Below are 22,024 nucleotides of genomic sequence, written 5' to 3' on the forward strand. Positions count from 1 at the left end.
TAGCAAAGACCAGGTACATTCATTGTGTATGCAATTAAAGTTCAAGAGAAATTCCACTTCTCTTAGTTTACTTGCAGACATACTGTCACAATTTAGCTTACTAAAGCAAATACTGAACCTACTTTTGGTCTAGTTTTCTGAGCCCATGCTTGGTGTAGTATTATTGTCAGGTTATCTGTCTGCACTATTTATCCAAAACTCACATAAACATGCTCCAATGATATCATGGACTAGTTTGTTTACACATTACGTTCACTCCGGTGCTACGCTTCACTGATAGGTGTGCACGCAAACCCAGCTGAAGCGAAGCAGTGGTGTGAATTTAATGCAGAAATAAACTAGAGCATGATATGATCGAACCACGTTTATGTGAATTTTCCATATATAGTACGGATAGATAACTCGACAGTAGTACTACACCAAGCATGAGCGCAAAAAGAACAAACAATAATTATATTAATATTTGACATATGGCATGTAATAATAGTTTTCTAAAGAAAATGCAATATTATTGCACAGGGGGTCATTCGCTGGGTGTTCCGCCAAATGTCCGTACATCCGTCTTTGGACGTCCCATGGATGAACCGTGCCACGTTCAGAGTTTTTGCATCGGATGATCCAATGGACATCCGATGAATGTCATTCGGAGGTAAATGGACATCCGGTGGACTTCTAAATGTCCGAAGCGGAACGAACGTGGGATGTCCTAGGGACATAAATTGCCCTCTGGGTAGGTGTTCTCTTTGACTGCTCTGGTGTGTCGGCAGAAACATGGAACAGCATTGCGACAGACGTCGTGCACAAGGCCCCTGCTGCTTCGCGTTTCTCCCTGCCCCAGCGCGATACAGCTTATATCGTGAAGTCGGTGCTGTGCGCCCGACTGTGGCACGCCTCATGGGTCGCTCTCCCACCTCCGTCTGTCGTCCGGCGCATAACCTCCGTGATTTTTGCCTTCCTCTGGGAGGGGCGCCCTGAGCTGGTCACTCGCTTGGCCCTTCGAATGTCGTGCTCTGATGGGTGCCTGAGCATCCCCTGCCTTCTCACTTTCAGCCGGTTACTTGCCCTTCGGAACGTCCTGGACATCCTAGACGCCCCTGACTATCCCGGCCGAAGCCTGACGCTCTACTGGCTCAGCACCCACCGTCGCGTCCTGGTGCCTCGGGGGCTAGGGAACTCGTGCCCGACGGCGGAGTCCCTATTGTCTTTCTACGCGACGGTAGTTCAGGTCTACCAGCAGTTACAAACGGCCACACCTGACCGTGACGTCTGTGAGGTACCTATCTCACGTCTTTGTGAGGCCCTTTGTGAGCCGGAGGTGCCCCTTCTACTCCGGGATCGAAGTCGGAGTGCAAACTGGACCAGCGCTTTCTCCCCAGACATCCCTCCTGGCCTTGCAGACTTTCATTGGCGGCTTGGGTGGGGCGTTCTACGTATACCCGTGACCGTCTAGCACGATGGGGTGTCGCTAACTCCAATTTCTGTGTCAACTGTAAGCAAGTTGAAACCAATACCCACGCGGTGTTTAAGTGCGCTGTAGCTAAAACTTTTTGGACTCTTGTGAGTCGCATCTTTGCGCTGCCACTGAGCAGACAATTCCACGCTAGACACCGGAGTGCGGGTCTGGCGTTTGCCGCCACCTGCTACGTCTTGTGGCAACAGAGGAACATTTCCGTGGGCCGCCAGCGCAGTCTCGCTCTGTTCCCGTTGCTGCGACGGCTCCGGACACTGCTCCTCTCCCACCTCGAGGACGCACTTTTTGCCCTTGTGGAGGAGGAGTTTCTCCGGAGGTGGCATGCAGGCTTCATTGACGTTGCTGGCCGCAGAGTGGTGCTACAAGTTTGGTGGTGCCTTGATTAATTATGTTTTCATGCACCTTTCCCTAGTGCAGCGGCTGGAGCCGTTCTAGTCTACTTGCTATTTATTTTCTATGTGCCTGTGATCCCTTTTCGCCGTCCGTGCCCGGATAAGCACTGCACATATTTGTATCGCTCCCGGAAATCGATTTCTAGTTGTTATTTAGGTTCGCGTGCGTCCTCTTTGTGCCTTACGTTTCTTCGTTTTGTTTGTGTACCGTTGTCCCAACTTGTAAATAAATTTCTCTTTCCAAGCTAAAGGAACACCGTTCTTATGATTTCTTGAGTGCGGGCTGGGGCGCTTGGGATTATTGGAAATGGTCTACTGGCAGGGAACTTCATCGCGGTGCGTTGATGACGTCGACGAAGAGTGGCGATTGAGTTGTAACTTGATCGGGATGTGTGCCCAAAAAATGTCCCTAGAGGGAAACGCGCAACGCCACATTGGAAGGTCTTGTAAAAGCAACATTTTTAATTTTTGAAAATGTAGAATTCGGTACAATATAAATATAGGGTGGTTCAAGTCACCAAGCTCGATCTAATATGGACCGTAAAAATCGACGCGTGCACGTAGCCATTTAAACTTTTCATCAAAGGTGTATTTCAGAGGTCATTTTTGTTTTTGCAAAATTACGAAGCGTGGCTCTGTTTCTGTAAAAAATAAGGCCAAGAAACTTGACAGGGTCTACGGCGGGCAGCAACGCAGACGACAGGGGTCTAGTAGCGGGGTGTGTTTGAGGTTCGTATTGATAGATGGAACTACCTCCTAATCGCGACGGCTCGCGACCACCGTGGTTTATTAAAATAATATAATCTTTTTGAAATGTACCTTCGTTTAAGAAATGAATGCGAACAATAAAAGCAAAACTTAAAGCAAAAAAAAAAAGAAAAAAAGAAACGCGCCTGCATAACGGCGGCGCTTTTGCTGCCAACGGATTTCGTCTGCGTGTCGTCTGCTATCTTTCGCTGGTCTGCTGCACCTTCAGACACTGCTCCCGACGCCATCTATCAATACGAACGTCAAGCACAGCCCGCTGCTGGACTTGGTCGTCTGGGTCACCGCCCGCCGTAGATCCTGGCAAGTTTCTTGGCCCTATTCTTTTACTAAAAGAGAACTACGCTCTGCAGTTTTACAAGAAAAAACCGACGCGTGAAATAACCTGTGACGAAAAGTTTAGATGGCTACGTGCAGGCGTAGATTTTTAAGGTTCATTTTAGATCGAGCCTGGTGACTTGAAGCATCCTATACAATTACCGGTGTCAAGTTTAGGTCCCATGAATCACGTCTTTTTACATAAGTGACACAATTTAGATGATCGCAACGCGTGAGCTGCATCGCGATCGCGTTGAATCGTTATGGCCGACGGCGTAATGTCGAGCGTGAAGTGCCCTCGTGTCTGTGAGGAGCTTTGCCTCACTTTTGGAATTTTAGCTGTCCAGTCGAACTTTTTCACAGGTTGTCACGTCGCGATTGCCACACAGCAGTCCGGTGGAAGACGTGAACCAAGTGTCGTCGCTGAACTCGGGGAGTAGGACAGAATGCTGGCCCCAATGAGAAGATTCCTCGCAAGGACGCGGGAGAAAGCGCAGGATTTCGAGGGCGGACACGCCTCGTCCGTCCCTGCACGCCATCTAGGCTGCAGTGTCGGTAAGTGCTTGGAAATACCCTGGGAACCGTAATGGGCGGTTTTAGCGTAGCGTTGCCGTGCGCAGCGGACTTGCGACTGGGAGCTCGCGCTGTAACTTTAAAACATCCTTTTCAGCGCGCGCCTAAAGCCTTACCAGCCGTACCGCGGCCACCGCAGAATGCGGTAACGGTTTGCTAAAACTGCCTAATGGTAGTGAACAGACACCGTGTTTTTGGTCTTATTGACTTTGCGCGAGTGTGCTGCCTCGTAATGTTTCTTCGAAAGCTGGGATCGTAGCGCTCAAGCTCACGGGTCAATATCTCTAGACCTGTAAATGAGGCACTCCGATACCTAAGGTGCATTACATCAACGCATAACCAGAAAGGGTGTCCATCTGTTGTGCGTTAACTTGTGTTTAATTGAATTATGCAGGACTCATCTGCTGTGGCCAAGGGTGCTAGTGAGGACCCAGCACAGATGGCAGCCTCCACCACCACCAAGTGGTAGGCATAAAAAACAGTCTGGATTCATCTCCATAATACGTGGTTTGAACCTATGTCAGGACATGTATGATGCGTGAGTGCCGTCGGTAGTCTCATGCTCGTGGCCACTAATGGTCCGTGGTTGCAGCTTCGCTACACTGTGATCATGGTGAATTGTGCTGGCTCCAGTGGCCCAAAGTGACAGCTCTTGTATCCATCTCAGCAATTGCACAAAAATGTGAACATGACCTGCAGTGTGCATAACTACGAGGAAGGTCGAAGAAGCTGTCATTAACATATTGTGCCTGGTCAGTAGCTCCCAAGGTGGCTGTAGGTCCAACCACGTTGATTTTTCTAGCAAGGTGACACCTCAGCAAGGCTCAGAAAAACGTAAGTGTACACATGGTGCAGGGGCAATCCACACATGGTTACTCGAGTTTTGTGTCAGACAAGACTGCAGATCCAATGGATGAGACTAAGTGTCAGTTTGCAAAAAGACTGTGTCTCCGGTCCTGTTTCCCTGGGCGCGCCCATCGGCGAAACGTTGCGCTTGCGACGACGGTGGCGGTTCATTGTTTTCCTACTATTTTGCCAGGCGCTGAAAGTGGTTCAGCGGGTTCAGCGAGCTTTCGGGGTGAGTTCGATTTCATGTTCTGAGACTTATAGACTTTCCCCGTATTCAACAAGCGGGTACCTTTCTTAGCAAGGCGAAACAGCGCCGTTTCTTTGCCTTCCTTGTTTCTTCTGTGTCGTTTTTTTTTCTCCGTTTTACTTTATTTTGTAAGATGACCCAGTTTCGTCACTATAGGGTAGCGGCACCCGGCTCGCGTCGTTTCTTCAGCATCGGTACAGTGAACTAGAGAAGAGTAGTGAGCCCACATGCAGGGCGGAGGGGTTACTCTTTCTGTGGATGCTACTAGAGGGCGCCATCGCCGCCTTTGGTTGAAGTTCTCCAGCCCCTCCGCCTCCTCTCCGTTGAATCATGCAAAGCTCTGTGCTATTACCGCCGTTTTAATTATATTTTTTATCAAAATAATGTTTTCGAAATCAAATGTTTGAAGAGTATCATAAAACTTCCTATTATTCTCGTGTTTTACTGCTGCTTCTCGTTCTCTAATTGGGCAAGTAGCGCGGGAACACCTTCCGCCGTTAGAAACGCACCCACGCAGTCGATACAAAGCAGCGCGTTTAGGCCGATCCGCTATTGGTGACGTGACCGATCGAAAGCGTCGCGGTAATTGGTCCCCCCCCCCCCCCCCCCCCCGATTGGCCGAATGCTGACTTTGACGTCAGCAAAGGATTGTTGTTGTTTTTGTTTAGCTTTACTTTACTTATTTTGTAGAAAACAACGATGGGTTGCGCGACCATGCAGGCCCGTAGGTCACCGTTGAGGGGGGAGGGGGAGGGGGAGGGGAGAAAAGGATAAAAGAAGAGAAGAAATGAAGAATATAAAAGAGAGAGTGTGACAGTCATAGTCTCATCATCGTTGTCGTGTATGGATCAGGCGTATCATGGGCTGCAGTGCAATTGTTCGGCTAGGCGGAGGAAAAGCCGGACTGTCCCTGCGTATGGCGACTAGCACTCGGGAGTGAGGTTCTATGTCCATCTTCCTAGGCGGTTAGATCATCCTGGAACGTCAGTAGTGTCGCCATATTAGGTCGCATAGCCGCGTGCGACTCAAGAATTTGGCTAGCGCTGTTAGCATTCTTTCCGCCTTGGCAGCTGTTGCTGTGGGCCTAATCAGCGCTTCCAGGGTGTCAATTGGGCGTCCGAGGGCGGAGTAGGTTTGTCTTAGTTCATCCCGCTCTTCTTTGTATAGGGGGCACACACACAGAAGATGCTCGTCGTCGGCGGTTACCCTACATTTACCGCATGCGTCATCTCGGTGGTCCTTCCATTTTGCCAGGTAGGCGGGAGTGAAGGCTCTTCTGGTGCGTAGCCTGTGAAGGACGGCCGTCTCGTTTCTCGTCAGGCGTCCGGGAACTTCAGCGGCTAGGAGTCCATTCTCGAGCTCCGGATTGCGTGCAGAGATAATTCGCCGCGTCAATAGGCGAGCGTCTGCGAAAGCGGGGACCTCAGAAATGGGGCAGTTTGGCTCGTCGTGGGCCCGGTCCGCGAGGCCGTCAACTGCTTCATTGCCCTCAATCCCGCAGTGAGATGGAAGCCACTGAAAGGCAATCGTCCATCCTCCCTTTTGGAGATTCTGAGCCTTGGCCATTACCTCCCGTGCGAGTGCAAATGCCCTGTCGGGTTTCTCCAGGAGTCTTAGCGCCGCCCTAGAGTCCGTGAGCAAAACCAGGTTCCCCGGTTGTTTCCCATCCGTCATTGCCAGTCCCAGGCGGAGGGCTGCCAGCTCGGCTGTTGTGGATGACGCATGAAAGCTCAGCTTCCCCATTCTGCTGTGTCCTTCCGAGATTGCCGCAGCCGTAGCTGTTCTTCGTTGTGCTTTCACTGACCCATCTGTGAATGTCCGTGTCCATCCGTGGTAGAATACGTCGATGTGCTGTGATGTGTGTTGATACGCTACTGTCGCTGGGGTTACTCTCTTCGGACCCATCTGGGCGATATTCATTTCGATCCTCACTGTGGGAGGCTCACTGGGCGGCGGTGGAAGTGTAATGTGGGTGTTTGGGCACCCAGCCATTTCTTCAAGGAGATTGACGAGTGTCGCAAGATGTGCACGGCGAGTCGCTATGTTCTTCATGAGTGATACTGTGCTGGGAGTTTCTTGCATCCGTTTGAGGTGTCGTAGAGCCCGCTCTGTCGCTGCATTTTGTACTGTGTTTGTTCCCGATTCTACTAGTGACACGATGATGCCGTCCGTGGGACGCCTAGACATATGCGCAGTGCCACTCTTTGTGGCCTTTCCAAGCTTGCCCACTGCCTGTGGTTGAGGTCCAGGAGGGGAGCATCATGCGTTGTGGGGCGGCTCTTCGTACCCCTTCAAGGATGCGAAGGATGGACGTCGTTTTCTTGTTGTTGTTGAGGACTGTGCTCACAGCTGGTTGCCACGAGACTCTGTCATCTAGTTTCAGGCCCAGGTATGTTGCTTGCTTTACTATTGGTACTGTGGCCCCTGCAATCTGTCGAGACAATGTGAACTTGTACATCCTGCGTGGCGCATTGAGCAGGGCTACCGATTTTGCCGCGGAGAGTGTGAGGCCCAGTGTCGTTAGAAAATGGTAGATGTTGTCCAGAGCTCTCTGCAGTTCCTTCTGGACGCTTTTTCTACAGCAGCCTCGGTCGGCCGCCCAGATGGCAATATCATCTGCGTAAACCGCCATGTGCACTGGGCGGATCGTCCGCTCGCCTATCCGGGCTGCTTGCGGGAGCGCCGCCAACGCCACACTGAACAACAGCGGGCTCAGTACGCTGCCTTGCGGTACCCCTCGTGTCATACGCCTCACCATCTGCAGACACCCGCAGCGCTCACTTGTGCCTCGCGGCCTTCCAGGAACGCGCGGATGAAGGCAAGCATTCGGCCACCGATTCCCAGTCTTTTTAGCTCTGTCACGATGCTGTTGTGTTCAACGGCATCGAAGGCCTTGGAGATATCGAGAAGAACTACACCTGTTGTTCGGTGTCGGGCCTTGCCGTCCTCCAACGCTGTGACCAGGTCAGCGATGGCGTCCGCTGTGCATCTGCCGCGTCGAAATCCTGCGTAGCACTCTGGCAGAGCTCCTACCGTCTCGAGATGGTGCACCAGCCTGCAGAGGATTATCTGCTCGAGGAGCTTCCCGACGCACGACGTGACAGCTATCGGACGGTAGGAGTTGGGCTGGTCTGACGGTTTGCCGGGCTTGAGCAGTGGCACGACGATGACCTTCTTCCAGTCTTCCGGGAGGCATGCTGTTGTCCATACCTCGCTAAAGGGGCCCTCCGGAGCTTTCTGCGATCGTCTGGTTATGTTGTTATTTTGCGTAGTAGGTGCAAGTTAATATGTATACAATGTTTAAGATAACAAAACCGTTTATTAAGCAGATGGCAGAAGAAATATATCGGGACTATTTTCTCTTCGAAGACAATCCCCCATTCCCTGCCCATCGCCAAAAACTTGACCAATGGAAATGCTGCATCTTGCGGTGAATGCGAACGTTATTATTGCAACACTTTTAAGCGTGTTGTAAATTAGAGTTTGAGAAAAACGTAAACTGATTGTGGTGCGGGAAACATAGTCCGCAATTATCGCTCCTAAACCAGCGAACTATGTTTTCTCCCCGCAAGCTTGTTGCTAGGGGGTAATGCGTCGGCGCGTCGGCTCGTCTGCTTCCCGGGCCGTCTGCAGGCATGCGTTTGCGGGACACGTGTTCCTTCTTCCCGTGGATCCCGATTCCGAAGCCAGCGTTGCGATCCTTCCACGTCAACGAGTCAAACTTTTCCTTGTCATCTGTGGAATGCGACTGCGTATTGCAGTAGCAGCGCGACAGTGCGATGCGACGAACGACGACTGCCGAGCACAAAGCCCGGGCCCCTTGACGACGGTCCGCGCGTGTTCGAGAGGAGGAGGAGGAAACTTTATTATTCTTCCGGGATCAGGTATTGGGGGTGGTGGAAACCCAGAGGGCCGCTGCGATTGCCAGGGCCCGGGAGGTGGTCAGGACTTGGGCTGACTCCTCCGGGTCGCGCAACATCTGCTCCCAGAGGTGAGGGGAGGGAAGAGGGGGGTATGGGTCTGCGGGGCATTCGCAAAGGGAATGGTCATGAGTGTCGAATGCCCCGCAGGCAGGACAGGCGGGGGTGGTAAAGAGGTGTGGGTGAGTGTGTATTAGTTGTGTTCGGTGGGGGAAAGTGTGTGTTTGTAAGAGGGGCAGCATGTGTGCTGCCTCTTGGGAGAGGTGGGGGTGCGGAGGTGGGTATTGGCGGCGGAGGAGGCGGTAGTGTAGGGTAATATCCCTGTACTGCAGGAGGGAGGTAGGCTTGCCTGCAGGGGCATCGCGTGTAGGCGCAGTTGAAACGGCGGCTCGGTCGATAAGTTCGAGAGCACGATCGTGCACCATCTCATTAGCGCCTACGCCTGTGTGGGCTGGTGTCCACAGCAGGGTCACGGTGTCGGATGGAGGGTTGTTGGTGAGAATTTGGAAGGCCATGGGGGAGATATTGCCGCGAATAAAATTGCGGATGGCCTGCTGAGAATCAGATAGGACGAATTGGGGGGTGGGGCTCTGGGCGAGCGCGAGGGCAATGGCCGCTTCCTCCGCCGTGGTTGTGTTTGTAGTGAGGATGGTGGCCGCCGTGACGTTTGGTGGTGGATGTTGGCCAAAAACAGCTACACAGTGTGCAGGTTTGTGAGGGTAGGGTGTGGCATCAATGTATAGTGTGCATGGTGATGGTGAGTATAGTTTGGCGTGGATGTTGGCTCGTGCTAGTCGCCGGGCTTTATGGAAAGTTGGGTGCATGTGGCGAGGGATTGGGTGGTCTCGAATGCGGTTACGTATGTGCGGTGGAATGGGGAGTGGGGGGATTGGGATGGTGGGGGGGAGTGTGTTTATAGTGTTAAGAATGTAGTGCCCTGTGGGTGAGGATCCGAGGCGGGTGAGTTGGGACATGTGGTGGGCGTCTAGGTGTTCGTGTATTGTGTTGTGTATGCCGAGGTCGAGCAGGCGGTGCGTTGGGGCGTGAGGGGGGAGTAGGAGAGCATGTCTATATGTCTTCCTGAGGTGCGCATCAAGGGAGTCGAGTTGGGTGGGTGTAAGGTTAAGGTAGGGTAGCTGGTATAGGATACGGTTGAGTAGAAAACTATGGACGAGTCGGAGGCGGTCCTGTTCCTTGATGCCGTGGTGTTTAGTGGCGATCCTTCTAATGAGGTGTGAGGTTTGAGTAACATATTTCTTTACGTATTGGAGGGTGGGTGCGGGTGATCTGTTGTGTGTGAGGGTGAGGCCTAAAAGTCGAACTTGTTGTGCGTGTGGTATTGGGTCAGAGTGTATAAAAAGTTGGATGGGGGGGGGGGTTTGGAGGGGTTTGTGACGAGGCGGCGTAAAGGTGAGGAGAGCGGATTTGTGTGGGGAGCATCGGAGCTCCAAAGGTTCGATGTGATGAAGGACTTGGTTGAGGCCGTGTTGAAGTGTCGCTTCAATGTGTTGGTCGGAGCCACAGTGGACCCAAAGGGCAATGTCATCTGCGTACAGTGTGCTGCGTAGTGTGGGGATAGTGAGGAGAGTACGGGCAAGTGGGCTTAGGGTGAGGTTAAAGAGCATGGGCGAGAGGACCGCTCCTTGTGGCGTTCCGCGGTCTGGCATGTGGAAAGAATCAGACTGGACATTGCCCAAACGGATGGTAGCGGTACGTTTTGCGAGAAAGTTATAGATATAGTGGTAGAAGTGTAGGCCTAGGTTTTGGGATGAGATTGCCTGAAGGATGCTATGGTGTGAGATATTGTCAAAGACTTTTTGGAGGTCTAGTGAGAGTATAGATGTGTGATCTCGTTGCGGGGGGTGTTGGTGGAAATCATGATGATACTGTATCAGGGCGTCTTGCGTGGATAAGTTGGGTCGAAAGCCGATCATATTAGATGGGTAGGTTTTTGTGTATTCAAGGTGCGCATTGACGTGATTCTGCAGGACGTGTTCGAGAAGTTTGCCGAGACAGGAGGTGACTGAGATGGGGCGAAGGTTGTGTATGGAGGGTGTTTTTCCAGGTTTGGGGATAAGGGTGATGTCAGAGTGTTTCCAGGTGGAGGGAAGGGTGTGGTTAAGCCAATGTTGGTTGAAGAGCTGTACAAGGTGTTCTAGGACCTCCTCATTGAGGTGACGTAAGAGGGTGTTTGTGATGTTGTCATGTCCTGGTGTGGTGTTGCGTTTGAGGGCTTGCACCGCCGCTTGTAGTTCTGCAAAGGTGATGGGGGCGTCGAGCTCTGGGTTGGGGTTGCCAGTGTATTGTGGAGGACCAACAGGGTGTGATGATGGAGGTGGGATGTATATGGAGCGGAGGGCGTCGCATAGGGCGGTGGTTGAGAGCTGAGTTTCCGCTATAATTGTTGTGGTTTGGTGGCGAGAGTGCGTCTTAGTAGTGCGCGGGTCCAGTAGGGCACGGAGGATGTGCCAAACCTTCTTAGTGGAGAGCTGGCCTCGCATTTTGTCGCAAATATTGTTCCAGTTGTTCCTGGCTAGTGTGAGTGCGTGCGTCTCGATTTTAGTGCGGAGAGTTTGTAGTTTGAGGCGAAGGTTGCGTCGGTGTTTATGTTTCCGCCAGCGCTGCTCTAGGCTGGTGTAGGCCTCCCAGAGGTTACGGAGGTGGGTATCTACATATTCCGCTGGGGGAGGAGGGTCGATAGTTTTGGTTGCAATCTCTTTAGCTGAGAGAAGGTGGGTCGTCCATTGTTCTAGGTCGGAATCACAGGTGGTGGTGGGTGGGGGTGGGCATTCGGTACGGAATAGATCCCAATCTGTGTGTGTTGGTGGTGGAAGTGGGGGCTTGTGGAGATGCCTTTGAGGGTAAGACACGTGCTGATGATGTAGTGATCGCTGCCAAGTGTGTGTGATGTTGTGGATGTGTGAAGGGTGAGTCGTCCGGTGCTAAAGGTGAGGTCGGGAGTGGTATCGCGCTGGGCACTGTTGCCAATGCGTGTGGGGGAGGAAGGGTCGGTGTGAAGGGTGAGGTTCAGGGAATGGGTGAGTTCAGAGAGTAGGCGGCCTTTGCGAGTGCTATAATAGTAGCCCCACTCTAAGCTAGGGGCGTTGAAGTCACCTACAATTAGGAGAGGGTCACGTTTAGTGAAAGCGAGTGCCTGCTGGAAGATGTATTTGAAGGATATGTGTTTGGATTTAGGGGGGCTATAGATATTAAGAACATGCAGGCGTGTGACAGGGGATTTGGGAAGTTGGAGTGTGGTGAGTATATGTGGGATCGGTGAGGCGAAAGTTACGTGCTGGGTGGCAATATTGCGATGTACAAGGGTGGCTATCTGGGGGAAATCCGATGGGGAGTGAGATGCATAGTCTTTGAGCTTGGGTGAGTGGTATGTTTCCTGTAGTGCTATGAGGATGGAGGGGTTGGGTATGGATGCAATGTGTGCTTGGAGGTTGGCTCTTTTAGTTCGAAAACCGCGGCAGTTTCATTACCAGATGTATTGTGGGTTGGAGGTCCGGATCATTTTCGTGGGTTATAGGTAGGGGTGTGGTAGCTGGGGCGGCAAGGTGCATCTATTGTGGGACTTCTTGATGTAGGAAATGTACCGATTCCTGGATTGCATTGATTTGGGCAGAGGTGTGTTGGCGGTGGTTATCGAAAGCCGTTTCTATTTCGGCGCGTAGGGTGGCTATTTCTGCGTTGGCTGAGGATGTGGGGAGAGGGTCAGTATTGGGGGGCAGTGCCCGTTTCTTATTCGGGGGGGAGGTGGTTAGCTGATCAGATGACGGGGCTGGAGGATTGTGGGAGGTTTGGAGTTGCTGTTTAAGGCTGGGGTCCCACGGCAGCCATCTTGAACAAGGCGTTAGTTCAACCAGTAGATGGCGACACGCATCCGTGGGGTGTAGGGTGCCTACATGTCTGTCTGTCTCAGGGTGAAGACATCCATTGTTGCCCTGAATCTGCCAGCGCGTGACTCTCTCGCGCACTCGGTGCGTGACTTGGGCGGTAAAATGGCGTCTATGCATTAGCCAAAGCTACGCGCTCGAGCTGAGTGACAGCAGATTGCGCGCGCTACAAAATGCATAAAAGAACGATTGGGTGGAAAAATGGCTGAGATGTCACCACTCAAGCAAAAGCGCGCGTGTGTATGAAGGCACTCTAGTGGGGTGGCCGAAACATTGGTTCACAGTGGGATGGCTCGAGCACCATCACGTTCCCCTCGTGGCCTTGCTCGCGCCGCTGCCAGCTGTGCTCAAGTGACTTTATGCTCAACTAGCTCAAATAGCGTGGCCCATCAAACGGATGTATGCGATAATGTCAGGCTGGGTATAAATTGTTCTCTGATATAGGGACATACGGTTCGGCGGTTGTAACGGGCTTTCGCAATAAATCTTACCAAGAAAGAATCAAAGGTTGATTGACGTGTCAATATTCTATCAATGAAAATTTCCTCTGCAGGAATGCACGCTCAGTAGACTCAACCACTGGAAGTGGACGTCAAGTAAACTGCTTCGCGATTTACGGTACTTACCTCACCATATTAATGACGACTAAAATAACGTCACGAAATATTGTGTTTCACGGGGTCCGGAAGATGTTGTAAAGGTTGTTACATTATAGTTCCCGGAAAACAAACGCCGTTGCAATATTTTCGGAAGTACCGACACGCATAATGTTGTAAGTACAGCTTAGGAAAACCATCAGAAGAAATAGGAAGACATTTATTTGCAATGAAGACGCTATGAATGAACGGCGTTTAGCGACGGCAAGTTATGAGCGTTCGGGAATTTATAAGTTGACGTGATTGCTAATGGCGAATTCGCGTGGTCATTTCCCGGCAAAATATTTTGCCATATCTCCGCCAAGGGCGTTCGCGTGGTCAAAGGCTGGCGAGTGCGCGCCGTTCGGGTGGCAGTTCTCAGGCGTGTGCTGGCAATTTTACCGGCACAATTTTTGCCCGAGCTCCAAGAGGTCGGGCAGCTTGTCTGCCAGACTGTATCCGGTATCGTCATATCCGAATCGGGAAAGGGAACCAAACGAAACAATGGTCGCCGAGAGCGTGTTCGAGTAGAAAACGAAGCCATTGAGACAGACACCCCTCTGTGGTCCGAGAAAGACAGCAAAAACAACGGAGATAAAGATAAAATATTTTAAAGGAAACTTCCGCAAGATCAGTTTCCTATGGGACACAGCGTGTTATTACACCGCTGTAAAAAATGTATTGATAGTGCTGCAGCTCGACACTTGAACGCGCATTACTATTTTAGAAAGCTGGGTCAAATCAAAATGCTGAGGATTCTAGCAAAAAGGTAATAACAAGAAAATGGAATATAAAATGGCGACGCTGGTGAGCCTTCTAGGATCCTTGTAAGATGGCAACAGTTCCTCGAGAATCTAAACAAAATATATTACAATTTGTTTACCCACATCTCAGAGTCCGAATATATGTTGCTGATGCCTAGAGCGTGCCTATTGTATCAAAAAATAATCGAGGAAGAAGTTAACGAAGTTCACGCGCGACCCAGGCAGACGAAAACGCCAGTTGCAGGCGCTTTGTGTTCGGGTGGAGAGGGTCACGTGGTGCGCCGCTGGCGCGGTTTTCGTTGCCTGTGCGATTGACCACCTGAATTCGCCATAACTATGGACACGCGAACAATGAAGACCAGTTTTGTCGGGAGATGGTGTTGCGGTGATGACCTGATATCGGACGACTCATGGCAGACGAACAAGCAAGTTTCTTCTCAGCGAATGGTAAGTGTCCAGTGTCAAGCACAACACGTGGCTACCGACGTTGTCGACGTTTCGAACACTTACCGCTTTTGACGAAAGTCCTGGCACCTGGGTTAACTTTGTGGAAAGACTCGAAGTCTTCCTTGAGTCAAACGCCATCATGAACAGTAACTGAAAACGATCCACTATTCAGTCGGTGGGTAGCGAAACGTATCCGCATCTACGGAGTCATGGGCGGTGCGTGCTCTAAGTGGCTGGAAGTTTACACGATGCCTGCCACGACGTCCAAACACGTCATTGACGTTCTACAGTCTCTTTTACCTACTTTTGCCCTACCGAAAGATACTTTTCTCTAATAACGCGCAAAATTTTGCTCCAAATAAAATAAACAAGTTTTTGAAGAAAAAAAAACCGGCATGAGGCATCACATTAGTGCACCATACCATCCTGCAACTAACAGGCAAGCAGAACAGATGATGTGCGAAACGAAAAAAAAAACACTTTTGAAGCTTACGGAAGAAGCAGTTCAGTGAAGAATCGCCAGGTTCTTGTTCCGGCAGCACGCGACGGTCTCATCTTACACGAAAAAAAACCCGCCGAAGCAATATTCGGCGGACGAAGAGCCACACCCCTCGGTCTCATAATACTGTGGCCTACGAACAAAGATCGAGAGATTCCCAGATAGAAAGTAATGGCAGTTTAATCGGTCGGACAACTCGTCTACGTGAGGAATTTCAGCGGAAGTGGGGCCTTCCATGTAAAACTTGAGTAGAAAAGGCATTATGTTGGTTGACCAGGAGGTGTCATCTCTCTGAATACGTGTGATATCAATGCCCTTCAGTGTAAATATAACTAAATCACAAACCTCTCTTTGTGTATTGTGCAACTGCCCTTGTATTTTATAGTAGAAGCTATGGTGGTGATTTGGACCTTTCACACCAGGCTCCTTTTTCTTATTTTTCGCCTCATACTCCTTTGCGGTTTAAGTATGCTTCAAGAATCTTTTGGAACGGGGACACTTTACGTCAACGAGGCAATTTGTTCCAAGTAGTCAATCAGGGAATGCTGCTTGAAATCTGTCCCTCATATTAACGAATAAGCCGCACTTCTGCACAGTGCAATTTTCCAGTTCAACGTACAGTTGTAAAGCAGCATCCTCATTGATTGTACCTTATACTGTTGCGGGTGAAGAAAGTTTTTGGGTACACGATACTCGAAACAAGTCTGGCACTGTACGTTGTGGTTTGACACCCACTAATGTCGTCGTCCTTATGGAGCCTCATCAATTAATAATTACCTCGTCACCTCATATTGCTCTTCATCAACAATAGGCTACCGCCATATTACAATCCAAGAATTGAAAAATTCAGTCGTTCAGTCCTTCAACAAGTTTATTATTTATGCATTGTTATTACGTTACATTACCTCGAGACGATCGACGTCCATCGTCGATCTTCAAATACTTATACCTGTATATAAATTAGACGCACAAGGGGGGTGGGGGGGGGGGGGTCGGTGGCCGAGTGCATGGTCTAGCGCACACCAGCTCGGAGCACTTGGAGCGAAAGCTCGCGCTGCAGAACCCACCCCGCCCCTGCCCGTTTCGATCTGGAAGAGCATCGTACCGGCGTGCGGTCGTGTATCACTACCGCGTGGTGCACGTTAAAGACCCCAGGTTTGCGGCTGTACCGCACTGGCTAAATTGTTCATCTACAGCTGAGACACCAGATGCCCACTAAGGTAGACTAACTTCCGGCTGTATAAACCTGCACACAACAATTTGCAATTAGACGCATAATAACAAAGAACACAGCGTGCCGCATCTTTTCTTTTGATGCTTTTTTTTTTTTTAAACCAGCGCAAGCTTGTGCGTTCTTTCTTTTGAGGCGGTTAGAACGGTCGCACATAATACCCGCGTTTCTCCTACCCGCCCGCTTCCTCCTCTCATTATGTGTATTTTGTTATAACTAAATAAGCTATAATAATGGTGTATTATTCATATTTACTTTCAGTTTCAGTCAGGGAAAAGGAGTTTCGCGGGAACTAGAGCCAATAAATGAGCTGCGCTTAGAGTATCGGCACTCTCTTCCCCGACAGTGCTGTGAACGCCGCCATTTTGTTGCTTGTGCAGAGCAGGCGCAACTGCCGATCGTCATGATTCAAAAGTGCGACATCCTCAGCGTTAGATTCGGTGTTAGGAAGCTCATGTAATGTTGCTTTGCTTTGTCGAAAACTGTTTAAAGTGGAGGACGGAAAAGCGTTTCTTGTGATTTCAGATAAAGCTTCAAATAACTGGCAACCATGATTTTAAGCCACAATAAGGTCAAGTGTCGCTACTCTGAAGCGTAGCTTATTTAATGACACTATTCATGCTCTTCTTCAAGAGGCTTGTAATACCTGGAGGGGCCATGACGTAAGCCCCGTGGATTCCACAAGCCACTACCTTTTGACACCTGCCTCTTCTTCATTGTTCCCGCTTGTGCCAGTAAATTAGCTGCGGTTCCGAGTAACGACACTTAACTTAAAATTGTGGCTTAAAATCATGGTGGCCAGTTATATGGAGCTTTATCTAAAATCACAGGAAACGCTTTTCCGTCCCTAACAAATGTTTAAACAACCCGCGACAGAGCATTTCAATATTGCATCAGCTTCCTAGCACCGCATGTAATGCTGAGGAAGTCGTACTTTTGGATCATGATGATCGGCAGTTGCGTTTGCTCTGAGCAAGACCCAAAATGGCGGCGCCCAAACCAATATTGGGGAACTGAGTGCCGATACTTTAAAGCTCATGTAGTGACTCTAGGCATAAAGTAAACTCGGGTGTATTATTTTCCTCTTCGTCTTTATTGTTTATTGATTTCAATCATATCGAATAATGAACGCATTATATCACGCTACGCTTGTGTAATTATTTGTCTTAGATTTATTAGCCTGACCCAGTATTTAAACCACTCATTTGTCGATAGTAAATCTTCCAATATATTTTTTAAATGTGAAGGTAAAAAGACACGGAGATTGATGATGATACAGACGCCAACGCCGCCCTCGGAAATTTTTTGAACACTAGAAATCAGCAGTTTGTCTGCCATCCGCCAGGTAGCGCAACAAAACACCCAAACAGTTTTTAATTGCTTTTAAAATTAGCTAAGCTCTACACCTATTAAGAAACCAACGCAAGATCATTGTGAAAATTTAATACATCGCAATGTATATCTATTCCAAACAATAAATGTTATTAAATGCCAATAAATCTGTTTGATGTCCAAAACAGATATGCGTCAAAAACAGGCAAGTTTGAAGGGCTCCTGGAGCGTTATGACTTTGAAAATGAAAAAAAAAGCCATCGTCCACCTCTTGGGCAACTATTGTAGCTCTAAATGTTATAAAAGATTTTATCATAGTTTAATTATTTCTTCAGCGGCATTTGAACTACCATGACTCGAAGCACAAAAAAGTGCTAAGTTTGATATAAAATATCTAAACAAAAAAATTTTACACAACATTAAATATTTTTCTGCATATTACCAATTATAAGCACTACATCTGTAGCTAATTTCATTGCCCTAGCGCTTGTCATTAAAAACATATTTGTGCTGAAAATTGTCAATTTTAGGGCAATATTTGGAGGGATGAAAAAAACGAAGTAGTGCACATACCAAAAAAGTGTATCGTTAGATTCTGCTCCGACATCATCTTAACAAAACTGCTATATTGGAACCGTGCTATCTTTAATGGATCGTTCATAAAACATGAACTAGCGGAGCAAGTGAGGGTCCGCGCCATCATATTCGCAACGCTACAAATGCGCATGAACAGTAAAAACCAACACATACATAATATCAAATAAAAGAGGATTGCATTGCCTTTCGAATGACATCAATCCCACAAAACTATTTAAAAGGAGATGAGTAATGGCCTGCCAAAAAGTACCTAAACTGCCACATTCAGTGGGACCGTGGCCTTAAGGAGACGGTTTTCCGCTTGTAGACGCTCATTGTCTGCGCGAAGGAGGGTGATAGTGTTACGCAATTGCTGCATTTCCTGGCGCATTTGGCGCATTTCGTTTTGCCATGTGGAGGGCGGGGGTGGGAGTGGGTGAATTGGGGGATTTGGGAGCAGAGCTGCGCGCACCTGGGCCTGAGCGGCTTGGCTGTAGGTGAGTCCGGGTGTGGTGAAGGTCGTGGTGTTGCGGTCAGGTCCGGTCTCGGGGGTGAAGGGGGGTGTGTTGGGTAGGGTTTTCGGTAGGGTGCGGCGAGGCTGGAAGCGTTTAGGGCATCCCGCTGCACCTGTCAGGTGATCTTGTCCACAGAGGATGCAGCGAGGCTGGCATGGGTGATTTGGTGTGGGGCCCGGTGTACCACAAATTGTACAGTGGGGTTTCGGTGAGGGTTTGGGGCAGACGTCTCGCCTGTGGCCAGCTAACCAACAGGCCATGCATGCTTCGGTTTTCCTCTTGTAGGGGTAGCAACGAAGAAAAACCGCACGGTACCGCACCCAGAAGGGTACATGCGGCCCCAAAAAGAGGACTTGCACGATGCCCGTGTCTTTGATGCGACGGGCATCGAGGACTGTTATGGTGGGGTTATGACGCGTGAGGCTTTCCATGATTAGTGGTTCGGAGTCTTCAGCTGGGATCTGGATATTGCTCCTGGCGTGGTGGTGCTGGGTGGGGGTATGTGGCTTTGGATGGGGTAATGGGTAGCGTTCCAAGTGATTGCATTGAGCTCCATGTATTGTTGGGCTCTGAGTTCATCGGGGGTACTTACTACGATGAGGTTTGAACGGGTGTTTATGCGTACTTGGTCTTGAGCAAAGTCTGTTATCTTGGCTTGGTGGAAGATGCAGTCGGCTAGCTGGGCTGCATTAGTTGTGCTGAGGTCCAGACCGCCCTGAGGACGAATGACAACCTTGAAGTCATCAGGGGGGAGCGGGTCTTCTGGCGGGGTGGTAGGTTTCTTGCGATGTTGTCGGCGTTTTTGTTGGGGCTTGGTGGGTTCAGCAGCGGGTGTGGTGGTGGCTGAAGTAGCGGTTGTTGCTGCGATGCGGGAGCGAATTGTCTTCCATCCAGGTTCACGTAGAATGTCGGGATCGATTTCGTCCCCTTCAACCATGTATTCGACACGCTTTGGCGTGATTAGAATGGTAGTGTTAGTCGGAGAAGTTGGGAGCTGCTGCGGCGGCGAGTTGGTGGTAGGCGGCGGCGGAGAGTTTGAAGTTCCCGCGTCGGCAGCTGGTTGGGAGGCGCTCATGTCGGTGCGTTGGGTGGAGCGAACCGCACGTGCGCAGGTGGTTCCTGCCTCTGTCGCTAAGGGCTAACGCCGAGCCGGCGGCCGCCTCGCCAAGCGAAGGCGTCGTTAGGCTTAGCGAGGAGTGCCGGCGTGGCTGGTCATAATTCGGTGGTGATTCACGTACCCGGTATCGATGGGCGAAGATGCTGGCACCGATGTGGTCCTGGTGACGTTAGGAACACTTTGGTATCAATTCGACTGGTGGGGTTGCGATGATACAAAGCTATAACCAGGTGGAAGCGGAGCCCATGCGGAGCACGTCCAGCCGGGGCGCGAATCTTTCTCTTCTTCTGTTCGAGAGATTCCTCCGCGGGTCGGCGGTCGGCCGGGTTGGTGACGCGCAGTGACGCCGGAATCCTTCGCTTGCTATTCGCTGACGCGTAAAGAGATGCCCCTCCCGTTTTCCGGGGTCATCTCAGAAAGGGGGTCGTGCCGGGGACTTTGATAGCAATTTTAATAGAGAAATCCGCCGCGCATAACCGTAATTTTATGATTTTTAGAATCCTTAGGGCCTGTAGATTGAGTTATTGCCAAAAATAGACCATCGCAGAACGCTCCGGAGGGCCCCTTTAAGTTATGCCAGGAGGTCTGCCAAGGCGTCCTCTTCAAGGTTTCGAAGCGCTTGATTTGTCACTCCGTCAGGTCCGGGAGCCGACTTCTTTTGAGGCAGCGATGCGAGGGCGCGTTTGAGCTCATGGAGGTGAAGGTCCTCCTGTCCTATGGTCATCGCCTGAAATTCCCGCGGTCTCCATCGGATCCAGCCTTTGCGTGGTTTCCTCGGTCCTGCAGGGAGGGACGGGGTACACAGTAGGTGCGTCCGCGATGAGTTCTACCACAGCCTCTGTGGTAATATGCAGCTTGATGGCCATGCCGATGATGGGGTGTCTTGGTCCAGGTCTGCATGTCAAGCTCTTTGCCATTCTCCATGCGCTTGTGCTCCCCCCTCTTCCCTCCAATGTTTCACACTTGAGCTGCCATTGTTCTCGTGCTAGCCGTTTTCCGTGCCTTTTAAATTTTGCGCCAAGTCTCCGTAAAGTGACCTGGTCCGCGGGTAGGCCTTGTTCTCTTGGCTCGCCGCAGGCTTGTCTTCTTTTTGCACGAAGCTCCAGCCACTCTAGGTCTGGATTTGGCCTGTTGGTCGGCACGCTCACCGTGTGAGTCGCCAGTCGAAGTGCGTCGGCCATAGCCCGAGTGGTGAGGGGTTGACCACTAGCACGCAAGCTGGAGAGGTGCCACCGGTACTTAGCCCAGTCGACAACTTTGCAAGTCTTCGAGGGCGGTTTAGGGAGGTTTCCCACTATGATGGGTGTGTGGTCACTTCCCCACCCGTCGGGTTGAGGGGTCGCTCGTTGCAGTCTGAGTGTCCCGGCCGTGAATGTCAGGTCGATCACACTTTGTTGCGTGTCTGCCCTAAGGAATGTTGGGGTCCCTGAGCCAATTTCTTCGAAGCCCGTTGTGTCCAGGAGTTTCTGCAGTCTCCGACCTCTGGCTCTTGTCTTCCCGTCTCCGCAAGACTCGTTTTGAGCATTGAACTTGCCGCCGATCAGCATATCCTTGTTTGTGCCAAGCTCCGCTCTCATCTCGGCCAGCACACGTGGTCGCCACCTGCCCGATGTATGTATGTATGCCGAAACTATCACGATATCTTTTCTGCGTACGCGCACTTGCACCCCGGCGAAGTCCGCCCTTTCTGAGCACTACTTGCTGAGATCCAGCTGATGGTGGTATACACTGTTCTTCACGAGTATCACTGCCCACAGATATTTGCCTGTCTGCTTGGTCGCGTAAGCGGTGTACTGAGGGATCTTGATTTGTTTTTGTTCCATTCGTGGCTCTTGTAGCAGTTGTATATGAAATGGGTGTTCCAGTATCCGTGCTTTGAGGTGCGTGAGTCTTTGTCTTAGACCGTTACAATTCCACTGCAGAATTGTCGGGCATCCGGTGTCTTGGGTTGTTCTGGTCGTTTTATTGTGCGCTGTCATGAATAGGTCGTTGCGGGGACACTAGCCATAGACTTCCAGCTACGCCATGAGCCATTTGAGGAATGATAAATGATGATTTCGGCGGTGACTAGTCTAAAACAGAGACAGTTATTCTACTGGCGAGTAAGGAAAGCATGAAAGACCTTCAGAATGCCATCATCATATTGGGCTCTAGGGAAAGGATTGCCCCGATCACTTGATGAAGCGCTGACGAAGGTGAGAGTGTGTTCAATAGTCTACGAAGCGCAGTGATCGCAAGTGCAATTATGGCTTTAAAAGTAGAACCATGTTCCATTCCACTTGTCTGGTTGGATGTCGGCATATGCCCCTCCGAAACCGTGTGCGAGGTGATGCCTTTGATGTTTGGCTGTTCCCAAAAGCACGGCCGCTCGATCCCCCCTGTTGGTGCGGCCTGGGCCTGCCGATGTTTTTCCGAAAACGAAAGAGCGCGCGTGAGAGGAGAACTTCTCCCATTTTCCGTGGGGGCGCTGC

General features: G+C 50.5%; 1 protein-coding gene across 1 annotated transcript; it reads right to left on the bottom strand.

The window, feature by feature from the left end:
- Positions 1-8,627: 8,627 nt before the first annotated feature.
- On the bottom strand, positions 8,628-9,359 carry LOC115329835 (the record flags this gene model as incomplete). Its single annotated transcript, XM_029991524.2, has 1 exon — positions 8,628-9,359. A coding segment is annotated over exon 1 (732 nt), but the record flags the coding sequence as incomplete, so codon positions are not given.
- Between the last annotated feature and the right edge of the window lie 12,665 nt (positions 9,360-22,024).

The sequence above is a fragment of the Ixodes scapularis genome, unplaced genomic scaffold, assembly GCF_016920785.2.
Source record: "Ixodes scapularis isolate PalLabHiFi unplaced genomic scaffold, ASM1692078v2 PGA_scaffold6__148_contigs__length_123643588, whole genome shotgun sequence".
Classification (NCBI taxonomy): Eukaryota; Metazoa; Arthropoda; class Arachnida; order Ixodida; family Ixodidae; genus Ixodes; species Ixodes scapularis.